Here is a 12,793-nt window from a genome sequence, read left to right on the forward strand (position 1 = left end):
CTTTGAACAGCGGCTGTACCTTTTTGTGCCGTAAAAGTTAGTGTAGAACTTATAATTCCCAACTTAATTTGGAACTCGTTTTTAGACGTTTCATTGTACTGTATTCAGAACTTTTGCTTTATCATTGTCAGAAACTTTATTGCAACTTTTGCCGCACATTACTCGTAATTTTGGACATACTTCAATTCAACGCACAAAAGATGGCACTGAAATTACAGAAAAAAACCACAAATAAACATCAAACTATCGTCTGAGTGCTGCACTTGCTGTTTTAAAACACAGAAATTTAGAAAGAAAGAATATACTGCAAAATTCAAAAATTAAACCACAAAAAGCCTGTTTCGGTTCCGGAGTCGACTCCAGTCCATCAAATGGGCAATGAAGTCCGGAAGTTTCCTAAAAAACGGGAAAATATTTACCACAAATTAATAATTTTGGTCTGCACGTACACAAATTCAGTTACTTAACAATTAACTCCACACCAACTTACTCAATTTACTCAACGTCTAAATCCAGTTTGTGGAGCTCACCTTTGTTTAGACTGGCAGTGTGCTTCACAGCTCCATCCAAAGGCCCAGTGTGCGCTCGTGTGCGTTCGCAACGAAGGTGCCAACAAGTAATGCTTAACGCGTACGAAGGGGAAGAGAGATCGTTCCATGGAGTCGTCTCCAAAAATAACCGAAGAACCTGTTACAAAATACCATAAAATTAGCTTGACTGCCTTTAAGACTGCCAAGTAGCACAGTCAATTTTTAAAACTAGAACGTGTAAAGGGATTTTCATAAGGATGTGAGCAAATCAAAGAGAGTCGACTCCGTCCAGCGTAAAATAAAGATGAAAAATTTAAATCGCTCTTTTTTAAAACTTTCCAAATTTTCAATTTTTCTACGCTTACTAGAAGGAAGTCGACCCCAAAATCATATGGCTGCGTTCCATATAACGTTTTATTACCAGTCATCATACCTGTAACAGAATGATTGGGAATCTACTATCAAGGCAGGTTCATCCAACAACCCAGCTGCAGGCTCCTCATCCAGCACAGACACTCTCAACGGCGATTCAGCTCGTAGACCCGTGAAGAAGCAGTCTTAACCTGATACTGCTTTCTGACTCAATGTTTCAAAATTCAGAAAGCTACAAATTACGTCTGGTTTCAGACCTTATCATTTTCTACTCAACCCTTAAAATCAAACCGAAGTGCAGTTAAAACTAGAAAGTGAAACAAACTGATTCCTACAACTCACAAGTGTGTTGAATTTCAACGGCTCGACTGCGTTATTAGCGAGCTGAGCTACGTTTACGAGCTCGAGCGTGCGCCCTTATTGCGGCCGCCACCTCGTGGGGTAACATGTGTACCTTTCACATAGCTGCTTTGTGTACTGCGGCTACTGCCACAAAAATGTATTGCTATTTTTGTAATATTTTGTTGTTATAAAGTTTTATTGCAGTACGGCGTCTTATTTATTTTAGTTGCTAGTAATTAAAAGTCACATTGGTTAATTTTGTTTTACGATGCCACCGAATTACTTAATTCAATGTTTATTATCTGTATGAACCGCAGAAATACAAAATGAAGTGGAATATGTATTGTATACATACATGTGCAATTACTAATAAAAAAATTAATCATGTTTTAATATTTTAAAACTACATAGCATGAAATGTTTTTGTGCATTTGCGCTGTATAAAGTAGCAATGCACTATGCAGTTACGCAGTAATATGCAGTGATGCAACTTACGTCAATTGGTGGCTGCTTATTACTGCTTAAGATTACTACAGAAAATAAATTACAAACCTTGCGTGACTGTGCGTCAGTGCTGTAATACGAGTAAGTAACTTTTGACCAACTTGAAGTATTCCGTAAGTTATATGAAAGGTCCAAGTTATAATCGGCTGTCATGAAAACTTTTTTGTAAGTTTAGCGTAACTTTACAAGTACTTCTTTTGGTAACTGGATGTTTTTAGTAACTTTTATTTTCACGAGGGGATGAACGAATTGTCAAATTAAAGGTAAGACCGTGAGTGGTAAGCGAATGAAAATTTCGGTATTTTTATGCGCTAATACATTATGTCTATATATTAAGATCGGCCTGCGCGCTTGCTTTACAGAAAGCATGGAGATGTACATATACAGGGAAAAATGAGACTAGCCGAACCAGTCCCTTGTACTTCTGATGTCAGCCGGCTGGTGTTTTACGTTGTGGCTATACGTGGTGCTTGTGTACCGCGCCTGATTTAACCGTATGTATTGCCGTAACGTCACACTCCAGGCGGGTGACGGCAGCAGTACAGGGAAACGGGCCGAGTAGAGTTGTGTGTTCCCCTATATATCGTAATTTTTAGAATTGAAACTATTTGCACTATTGATTTAGAATTGAAACTATTTGCACTCATATTTAACAAGTTGGTTTTGCAGTAATTCAAAGAAATCACGACCCTACTGCCCGTCGGTTCCCCTTCCAAAGAATTCTAATTAGGAAATTGCTACTCTCACCTCCTATCACCACCTTTTGGATATTCGCACCGCCGTTTTTAAGACATTTTTATATCACCATTGGCTATAGTCTTAACATTTTCACACCTCCTTTTGGCAGTTCCCACGGACCCACCTCCTTATATACATTTCTGTTGTATATATTATTTTTTACCTATTTTACCTAATATATTTATATATATATATATATATAGAGAGAGAGAGAGAGAGAGTTATTACGTGTTACGTATGTTAAAACTACTTAAAGTAAAAGTTGCCAAGGACATGTTTCTTATTTTTATTTTTATTATTCTTTATTCTGTATTATTATATTTATTTTTTTCGTATTTTTCTAAAGAAAATGTTTCTTTTTTTATGTTTTGTTCATATCTGCCGCTTTGTATGGTTTATGTTATTCACTGCCCAGACATGTTTGCTGACTGCTGAACGTTGATATTTCATGGTGCTGACAAAAAAAAGTTTGGTTTGCCAGAATTTGGCTCAAAAATTTCCATTTGGCTTTTAACGGGCATCTCACAGCCCTAACAAAATTTATGAGGCACAGCCACAGATCTGCCATTTCTTCACAGTAGAAGTACAAATAATGTACCAGGCAATAGTCACAACAGTACTCTGTAACAACACTTGCACGCGCGACGCGTCTTCAAAGGTCAAATTTAAACCTTAAAAAAAAGCCCTAAGTCTTTATTTTTTTTCCGAGTTAGCCAATGTCAAAAAGCAAGAATTCTTGTGTGGTCACAACGTCGGCCGAAATTTTCTTGGCCAAAACTTCCGCCAAAATCAAAATGAACGACATTCAAAAAAGCTACCAAATGAACAAAGTTTAGAAAGTAAGTAAAATAGAATACTTAAGTCCTAAATAAAACTCCAGTCCAGCATGCGCAGAGTCCGAAATGTTACATAATTTCGGATATCAAAAACGACCAAATTTAAAAGAACCGACAACCTGCGCCACGTTTAAGCGGTATATCGTTTGAAAGCACCGGAAGTGTGGTGTCAAAGCTTGCGACAAGAAACTTTGCAAAAGTTTGCGAAGCCATTAATATAATTCAACAATCTTACCGCAATACCGCTCAAAGCATAAATGCCATGGGTTACTACTTACTATTAATGGTAAAGATAAACCAGCGCGTGGTTAGTTCAAGTCAAACTTATGGTTAGTGTATGAAAAGTCTTATTTTCTGCAGCGGTTTACCCTTTAAAATTTAACTGTTCGTTCACATTTGAAAACCATGTCATGTCCTTTACAGAAGAAATGCTAGTACACATTTGTAAAATAAGGAACACTGTTGGCGGTAATACTGTATTGAATAGAATTGTACCGCCTGAGAAGTTATGATTTTTAACTTTTTAAAAGTTAAAAATGGGCAATGGTTATTTTTATTCGGCAATAGCCAATTCAAATGACAATAAGCTTGCAGAGCTATAATCTAATTAAAATTATTGGTAATTTAAATGGTAAACACATTGCTGGGTCTCATTGGGGGCAAATTAACTCACGCACTCCATTGTTAAGAGACCGGTTTTAAGAAGCGAACATTACAAGAGCTGTTTGCGCGTGTCAGTGGTTATTGCAAATAAAGAAGAAATCAAACAAACAAGATGGATAGATATTATCCTTCCAATATAATATTGCCGAGCGCGAATGCGCGCGCCTCGCCGGGAGGCATTCCTTGTATGCACTTAAGCATACAGATACATAATTGAATTTCTGTTTATATGGCTCAATATGGGTTGCACTAGCTCACTCGCTCACTGAAAAGCAATGAGTGAAGTTATCCCAAGATCCCATTTTAGCGGCAGATGTTGCACGGCAATAGTTGGCATACGTGCTTGAGTAGCGTACATTTTGCACTTACATTAACTCAGGACAGATTTGTTGTCATCACCTGCATAAAACTGTCAGTTAAAGAACGTTATATTATCATTTCATCCGCGCCAGTATTTTCCAGGATAGTTCTTTACTGTGTCTTAATACCAGTAAAATCATGCTGACCTTTGCTGACCACGAGGTACGGCTTGGATGGATAGACACTTTTGTCTGTTGAAATGTGCTGGAGTCGTGCTGTTTTCGATTTACATGGTGCTTTCCTTGGACAATTTCCACTCATCAGCCTGTCCGACAGCTATACAAAAGGCCTGCCACAATATCACGTGCTACTACACTATCGCCACCCGTCAGTCTTTTATAGCATGAAACGTATTGTACAATCTGTAAACAATGGGGCTCATAGCAAGCAAGCAAAACAAGCGTGTAGTATTATTTTTTTTTATTATGATATTGCATGTATGTACTTTTTATTATTAATGCATATCTAACAGCCTATTGGCCTTACAGTGGAACGAATTGTCCAAAACGCGACGCGCAATCCAGCCAGTGACAAAATCCACTTGGCTTTTGAACTACATGACCGTAGCGCTTTTGGCAGCTTTGTCCAAGCGGTCCGCGTTGACTCAGGCGCTAGTGCTTCCCTGGCGTGCGCGGTGCACAATGTCACATTCAGCACTCCGCAGGAACTTCCGGAAATTTATTGGACAATTAATCAGCGCATGCTAGCGTCTCTCCGCAACGGCCGTCTCACCAGTCCAGGCGTTTTTGACCTTAACCATTCCACAAAATCCCTTCCATTGCCCACCTCCGCCTACGCTAACGTTACCGTAACGCTGACCCTGAAAAACGTTTCGTGGAGAGCCAGCGGCGACGTGGTCTGCTCCCAGCTGTGCCATCTGACCCCAGTGATTCGGCCTGTGCCCGTGCCCATCAGGACGGGGAGCGTCGGAAAAAAAACATTCTGCACCAGCTACAACCAGTACTTCCGCTTGCTGGTCTTTCCGTCGGCCAGCGAGCTTTTTCCCATTCCGCTGGCCAACATCACCGTGCTCCGTTGGTCTGATACCAATATCAGCTGCGTTGTCAATCGCCTGGATGCCGGCAACATACCATCTTTCATTTGGCGCTTCAACGGCCGGGTGATTGCCGCCCCCGCGGACCACCCGCTGCATGCCTTGGCTAGCGCTGTGGTGGATCGTCGCGGTGGCTCCGGGCCGGCGGAATATTTTCCTTTGTACAACATCTCCACAGCGAAGGAGTTGAAGTTTGCCGTATCATCCAGCAGTACGGCGACGACCAGCAGTAGCACGCTGTTCATCAGCCGCGTCGACCTGCATACTTCTGCGCGCGTGGAGTGCTGGGTGCGGCCGGATGACAGCCAGGAGGTGTGGCGCCGGCAGATTGCCTATCTCCATGTTGAAACTACCCCGGCCGCTTAATCGCCAGCAGAATGGCATTTCGCTGTAACCTGTGTTCTGATGTTTTCGCGTGTTTTGTACCAGTAGGGCCGTAAAAGATGCTTACATGTTGTTATCTGCATTTTTTTTCCGAAAAAAATTTAAAATATTTGTGTAGTGCTGTCTAATCGTAAAAATATATTTATTAGGAATCGAAGGCTGCCCTGCACTGTAATACTGTAGTACATAAACACTTATGCAGCACTGCGTATCCGTTTGTTTTTGTTAGGCCATGCCGTGTGGGCCATGGCAGATGAAAATAATATTTTCACTAATTTTAAACAAAAATTTTCTTAATTCACAGCCGGTGATGATGTGGGCGTGTATTCCATGTTCCCACATGTTCTGCTTATACCGGAAACAGACCACTAAAATTTACACAGTTTGATAGTGCTTTCGACTAGGAAAATACTATGATACTGCGGATACAAGTCAAAATCCATGCCCAGGAAAATTTAACGCGCGCTACCCGTGCCATAGGTGTTATCCTTTTTTTTGTGAAATTTTTTGTCGCTCATCATCAGTTGCCACTTGCCAGTGCCGAAATCAGAGTTGCGTCGTTTTACTGGTGTCATAGTCAGGAAGAACCGGGTTGCGAACATTAACAGTAACCGAAACGAACTGTCTACAGTAAAAATATTTAAAAGGGGATACCAACAGCCATTTCTTATCATATGATCCTGCTTTGGTCATGCAGTTCCCGCAAAAAGCGAGTGCACTTTCCTATTATATCAGTGTCTCAGTTATTTCGAAATCTGGTGCGTGCAGTCTGATGCAGATTATTCAGACAACTTCTGCAAGAATTTGCTAGGAACAAGAGTGGATACGAGTCACCTTTAGGTCTTCCGCATACGCTAATTCGCCGCAGTGAACCGTTCTAATAGTAACAAAAAATTCGCACTGGCATCTGCAGGCCGATTAGGCGGCCGGGGTAGATACAACATGGAGGTAGGCAATCTGTCGGCGCCACACCTCCTGGCTGTCATCCGGCCGCACCCAGCACTCCACGCGCGCTGACGTATGCAGGTCGACGTCGCTGATGACAAGCGTGCTTATGATTGTCGTCTCCGTGATGTTGAATGATACGGCAAAGGTAAAATCCCTCGCTGCAGAGATGCCGTACAGAGGGAACTGTTCGGGCGGCACGCGGCCGCCGCGAGGATCCACGACGAGGCTAACCAGAGCACGTAGTGGATGGTCCACGGGAGCGGCAATCACGCGGCCGTTGAAGCGCCAAATGAAAGCAGATAGGGTGGCTGCGTTCAGACGGTTGGCCACGCAGCCAATGTGGGCATCCTCTCCTCGGCGCAAGCTAACGTTGGCCAGCGGGACGGGGAACAGTTCGCTGGCGGAAGGAAAGACCAGCAAGCGGAAATTCTGTTTGTTGCGGTCGCAGAACGTAGCATCCCCAACCATCCCGGTATGTGGAGGCTCGAAAACGATGGCCGGGTTCAGACGGCACACCTCGGAACAGGCCACGTCCCCGCTGATCTTCCAAGAGACGTTCTTAAAGGTCAATATCATGATGACGTTAGCGTAGGCGAATGCCGGCGACGGACGGGAGTGCACGGAATACTGGAGGTCAAATTTGCCTTCGCTTAAAAGGCGGCCGTTGCTGAAGAACGCTAGCGCAAGTTGTTGATGCGTCCAGAAGATATCCGGAAGTTGCAACGGAGCGTTATAGGTGAGGTTGTGCACGGCGCACGGGAAGGAGGCATCACCACCGGAGTCGACACGGATCACTTGAAGAATGCCGCGACCAGCGCTTGGGGCGGGTCGCTGGAAAACCAAATGGATTTTCTCGCTGGCTGTGTTGCGCGTTGCGTCTTCAACGATTCTCTCCACTGCAAGACGTACACTTTCTGTGTAAAATGCACCTAAATTATGCTGCAATGCAAAAATGGCACTAACGAGTGGCGATACTGTACTGGCAAGGGACGTTGCGGCAGGACTTCACTACAGCCGTCGGACAAGCTGACGATGAGGAGCTGGTCAAGAAAAGCACTGCATAAACCAAAAGCGACACGGCTGCAGTGAACGTCAATCGACAAAAGCTGTTACCCATCGGTGCGGCATCTCGTTGTCAGAAAAAGTCGTTAAGTTAGAACGACTCTGCAAAATGTTAGACTCAAAGGGATGATATGCTGAGCTATGCTTCACGGAGCAGTATACCGATAATACATTACGCCGCTACTGAAGTACTTGCGTGGAAAAAATGCAGAACAAAATAAAATTAACTGTGTCATCGAAGCACATTACTGCTGTAATACTTACTGCGAGTCACTTATGTGCATGTGCGACTGGGGCAGGATTAATTGCCGTGCAACCGCACCCTACGTAGAAATCGAACCCGTGGCTAGTGGGATCAATTCATGCCTTATACTGATTAGCTTTTCGCATTGGTATCGGGATTATCGTTCCACAGATTGTTAATTTTTTTGCGTATCTTGATATCGGCTTGCAATAATCTCAGTGCCAACGTATTTCTGTAATTCAAAAAGAAACGCTGCATGCAAAACCCTGTCGGCACTGCGCATTCGGTATGTACTAAAAGGCCAAGACCTAGCTGGAGCTTTTCTGCTTCTGCATTTCTGCTCTGCCATTTCTGCTTTAAGACTTTAGTGTGCATTGGCTCAGGCTAGAAAAGAACACTTTGTACCATAAATCAGTAAAAAACGCCCGGTCTCCATCCTTGTTTGGCTGTTGCCATCTTAATGCAGGATAATTAATAGTTAATACACTCCCAAAAAGATTAGACACTGGGCTATGGTAGTGTATGAAAATCTGACAAGAAATTTTTTAGTTTAGAAAAGTCCAAAACACCATCGCAGGTTGTACGTATTGGACATTACCCGACGTTTCGTCCAGCAAATACAATGTAAGGAACACTGGTTACACGTCCTTTAATTCCGCAAATTGAGCTGTTAATCAATCAAGCCTCCTCATATATAAGTAACGATGCTCGCCATTCGCACCTGCGGTCTGCTGTTGGTATAAAACCAGTAAGCAGGTACTAACTCTTGGAAACTAACTCTTGATATTGTTATCATGCTATTGTGAATTAAAGCATTTCGTACGTAGCAGGTACTAGGCAGCTACAGGCTATCGATCTGACGCGCGGCTCTCTTTCTTGGCAAGGCCCTGCAGGCGGTACATCCCTCTCAAGACATACTCCCGAATCTCCGACACCGCCAGCGCCATAATCACCGGATCCATCACCGTCTGGAAGTTGAACAAGATATTCAACACCGCCACCACATCTTCATTCCACAGCCCATCCTGAAACGGAACGATGGCGTAGTAAATCGTTGCTGGGCTCCAAAACACCACCAGACTGCAGGTGATCACGGTCAGCAAGGTGGTTGCGTTGGCTTTCAGCTTCTTCGAAGCCACCATCCCGGAGGTGTACTCGGTCGGGACACTGGAACTCGTGCCTTTGGTAAAGATCTTCCGTTGGCGTTTCGCCTGTTTGTATATGATGAAGGCGTACATGAGGAGGATGCTGCCGATCACCGTGCACGTGGAGAACTGCACGCAGATCATCCAGTTCTTCTGACCGGCGTTTACGGCCACGTCCACTTGGCAGCCGTCCGACAAGTCCAGTTTGCGGTACTTCTCCGCATCGATAATTATTCCTACAATACAAAACCGTTCAATTTCCAATATTTTATACTAAACTTGCTGTTTCAAAAGGTCAGCACTTCATTAGAATTCATAACTTTGCTTAAACAAAGCGTCACTTAGATGAGCGTTGTACGCTATTAAAACCTTAAAAAAGCTCAACACTAATAAAAGCGTAAAAGTTTAATCTGGCGAGCTTTCAATTTATTTACAGCAATAGTGAATAACTGCACCTGGAAGCGTGATGGTGTGGGCGGCAATCCAGGCTCCAACCGACAGCGACACCGCCAGCACATTGGTATGATTATGCCGGTACTGAATGGGAAACGCCGCCGCGCAGAACCGATTCAGACTGATGATAAAATGCATAAAAATTTGGCAGCTTGTCAGCGTCCATATTCCGTATAGATACAGCGTGCAAGCCGGAAACCCCGCCCACCATACGGGCCATAAATTATTCACAAAATCCAGCACACTCCCGGTGAAAGCGTATTCAACGTTAGCTGTTAGCAAACTGATTACGTAGATGTTAAACGAGGTGTGCAGGCGCTTTTTACGGATCACCAAAAACAGAACTAAAGAGTTCAACGTTGCTGATAAAATGGCGATTATCAAAGAGAAGATGGACACATAGTTCCAACGAACGTTCGCAATATCAATGGTAGAAGAGTTGTTTGTCGACATTTTTGCTAATAAATGAACGCTTTTTGCACCTGAATGAAATACGACAGGCAGAGTAAAATGCGGGAGCGGTGTTAATCAAGAAAATTACTCCGCTACTTGTCAGCAAGCGCGATGATACTCGTCGCTTTTAAAGTGGTGCCAGCAGATTGCCAATTAAGCGCGTTCAAACATTTGCCTGCAGATATATGACGGCATGCTCCCTATTCACAAAGAGCAGCGGAAGAAACGCTTCCCAGAATCAATGCGCTATGCTGTAAATGAAACGTGGATTAACCGATATCTCCACCTGCGCGGCAGTGTGTCTGAAATTCGGGATGATAATGCAGCGCGTAACTGGATCATGACATATCTAAAGTGTTTTTGTCCTGTTGATCGATGAAAATCAGTGCTCTCGGCTTCGAGTCACCCAGATAATATATTTTACCGTCATCGAGTAGAATACAAGTCGTATCGTTGTTCCAAGCACCCAAGCATCGTGTTCACCCGTAGAAATTTAATGTGCAGTTAATGAACGTCACAAATCGTAAACTGGCTGGAAGTGGTTATAAAACAACGCGCGTGAAGATGCTCTTCTTGTGCCGCTTAAATCCATGCATCCTTCTATGATTTACGAGAGCACGTAATGTCGGGCAGCCCCATGACATCCCGTGGTGAAATCTTTTTTCTTGGTAGCATGATAAATGAACTGTGATCTGCGCAACGGGACAAGTTCGACCTTCTCGTAAATTACGTAATTATTTATTTATTGGGGTCGGCAGGAGCAGATAGTAGCCTTGTTTACCCGCTCATCACGCTCGTACAAAAAGACAGGTGTGCACATTTTGCATAAAGATCATTGATGCACTTTTGATCAATGTTTGCTGAGCGCTTACATTCTTGCCGATGGGTCGAAATAACATTGCTTAGCGAGGCAGTTGATTTTACGTCAACACTTAGAAAATGATTATGTGATTACTGGAATGACTTCCAAGGTCATGGTTGAAGGCGATTGTTGCTGTTTTGTTGCTCTGTTTAGTAAATACGAGTATTTTGTGTTGCCTTTAGCGTTATTATTGTTGGCATAAACGTATCAGCATTTATTTATCATCGTCTAAATAAACAGGTATAGGTTTTGTTTATTACAGTTTTTGTACTTGTACCAACATTATGAGGCAGCGGTTTTTGTAGGGAGTATTGCAAGAAAGAATAAAAAACCAAGCTTAGCATAACGTATGCGTTGCAAGCTAACCAATTAACCGCTGCCCGGAGCTGTAAGAAAACGGCGTCACAATCAATAATAAAACACGAACACCTGAAGATAACGAACGCAATTAAAGATCAACGACAGGATCACAAAACCAACGCTGGCAGCAGCTTCACTGTACAATGGACTCGCGCGTCACGACGTGCGTCATCCGCGGCTCCATCCGATTGGTCCGCAGCTGCGACATGACGCGCGCAATCCCGACACACATGACGATGCAGCTGATGAACATTATGAAGAAGAAAATCAGGTCAGCCAGCAGAACGCCGAGAAATGCCGTATCATCGGGGTGGAAGGCATCCGCGCTGCTGAAACCCGCTAAAAGCGCGGCGCAGAACAGCAGCAACGGGAAGGCGGTCAGGCTGGCGATAATGGTTAAGACCAGCGCGGTTATAGCGAAACGCCGCCTGGAGGGATGGTAGTCCCGCGCGCTGAATCCGCTGGCCACGCCCACACATCCAGTGGTCATGTAGAAAAGGCCGAAAACGGTGCCGAGGAAGACGGTTATCGGATATCCGAATAATCCAATACCTGCAATAACCGGATATAGAATTATGACGAACAGAACAGCAATGACGAGCGATTGTTTCCTAGTTAATTTTTTAAGAACCCGGTTACGTAATGTTCGGAAAAGGAAAGCGTCTTGGAACACTCGACAGATTATTAGTTACACAAATTAGTGCTTTTCCTTACATGTCATATCAGTAATGAAAATGGCGATCCCGCACAGTGTTTGAATCCCTCCCACGACAATTAACAGTTTAATATCCATTGGAGTTTCTTGTGTCATTTTTCTCCGTCAGCAAATACATCGAAAGCTAAATTGCCCAGGCTGGAAATTTCTTTAAGTGTTGTTTCGTCCACGGCAGCCATCCAAAATCAGCAGCAGCCATGCATAGACAAAGGAAAGTAGAAAAACTTTGTTTAATCGCGCGACTAACCGTATTGACATCGGAATTTCCTAAGGGGAATTTCTTAAGGGCTAATTTACGAGAGGCATTAAGTCCCGAAAGTTGCGGTTGATTAGACGCGGAATTTTTTGTAAATATAGAACCTTGCCATACAGTAACAGCTGATGCTATTAAAACCGTGAAGATCTCAGGAATGCAGCGTTACTAACGCTGTGCTAACCAGTTATCTAGGTCCGCTGTTTTGTTGTGCTTTATCAGTTTGTCCAAATTAATCTACAGCCCTGCGCCATTGAACACCATTCTTATCTAATCAGGTTAATGGTTTCTCGCGTGGCTTTTATGTGGTTTTTGTTGTACTGTGACGCTTTTGTATACTGTTCTTTTCTCTTCAGATTTGTTCGGATAAATGGCGTATTGTGTTTGTCTTGTTAGCACGCCATCGCATTGTGATGGCGAACAAATGGTTCAATTAATCAGGTAATCCGAGCGAGTGCCGGACACGTGATTCAGACGTACGCGCCTCGTCATACAGACAATGAACAATTTGCACG

General features: G+C 43.5%; 4 protein-coding genes and 1 long non-coding RNA gene across 7 annotated transcripts; 1 reads left to right on the plus strand and 4 right to left on the minus strand.

Moving 5' to 3' along the window:
• Positions 1-131: 131 nt before the first annotated feature.
• On the minus strand, positions 132-1,230 carry LOC129599338 (uncharacterized). Its single transcript, XR_008691907.1, has 3 exons — positions 964-1,230; positions 531-687; positions 132-396 (listed from the first exon to the last, which is right to left on the minus strand). It is a non-coding gene; the product is annotated as an uncharacterized LOC129599338 (long non-coding RNA).
• A 3,037-nt stretch (positions 1,231-4,267) lies between these two features.
• On the plus strand, positions 4,268-5,979 carry LOC129599300 (uncharacterized). The gene is made up of 2 exons (XM_055497513.1): positions 4,268-4,672; positions 4,834-5,979. Exons 1-2 carry the CDS (start codon positions 4,519-4,521, stop codon positions 5,763-5,765), a joined length of 1,086 nt encoding a protein of 361 aa, XP_055353488.1. The 5' UTR covers positions 4,268-4,518; the 3' UTR covers positions 5,766-5,979.
• A 397-nt stretch (positions 5,980-6,376) lies between these two features.
• LOC129599312 (uncharacterized) lies at positions 6,377-8,009 on the minus strand. Of its 3 annotated transcripts, XM_055497525.1 has the most exons (3): positions 7,845-8,009; positions 7,712-7,771; positions 6,377-7,627 (listed from the first exon to the last, which is right to left on the minus strand). In XM_055497525.1, coding segments are annotated over exons 2-3 (927 nt in total). In that variant the 5' UTR covers positions 7,713-7,771; positions 7,845-8,009; the 3' UTR covers positions 6,377-6,701. The 3 variants fall into 3 exon arrangements, with proteins under 3 accessions (XP_055353500.1, XP_055353499.1, XP_055353498.1); XM_055497524.1 differs by having other exon boundaries at positions 7,712-8,009; XM_055497523.1 differs by having other exon boundaries at positions 7,695-8,009.
• A 617-nt stretch (positions 8,010-8,626) lies between these two features.
• LOC129599318 (uncharacterized) lies at positions 8,627-9,793 on the minus strand. Its single transcript, XM_055497531.1, has 2 exons — positions 9,638-9,793; positions 8,627-9,418 (listed from the first exon to the last, which is right to left on the minus strand). Exons 1-2 carry the CDS (start codon positions 9,771-9,773, stop codon positions 8,886-8,888), a joined length of 669 nt encoding a protein of 222 aa, XP_055353506.1. The 5' UTR covers positions 9,774-9,793; the 3' UTR covers positions 8,627-8,885.
• Positions 9,794-11,174: 1,381 nt separating this feature from the next.
• LOC129599310 (uncharacterized) lies at positions 11,175-12,458 on the minus strand. Its single transcript, XM_055497520.1, has 2 exons — positions 12,025-12,458; positions 11,175-11,862 (listed from the first exon to the last, which is right to left on the minus strand). The coding sequence occupies exons 1-2, from the start codon at positions 12,119-12,121 to the stop codon at positions 11,444-11,446; spliced, it is 516 nt and encodes a 171-aa protein (XP_055353495.1). The 5' UTR covers positions 12,122-12,458; the 3' UTR covers positions 11,175-11,443.
• Positions 12,459-12,793: the final 335 nt, after the last annotated feature.

Source organism: Paramacrobiotus metropolitanus, unplaced genomic scaffold (assembly GCF_019649055.1).
Source record: "Paramacrobiotus metropolitanus isolate TYO unplaced genomic scaffold, Prichtersi_v1.0 Parri_scaffold0000143, whole genome shotgun sequence".
NCBI lineage: Eukaryota > Metazoa > Tardigrada > Eutardigrada > Parachela > Macrobiotidae > Paramacrobiotus > Paramacrobiotus metropolitanus.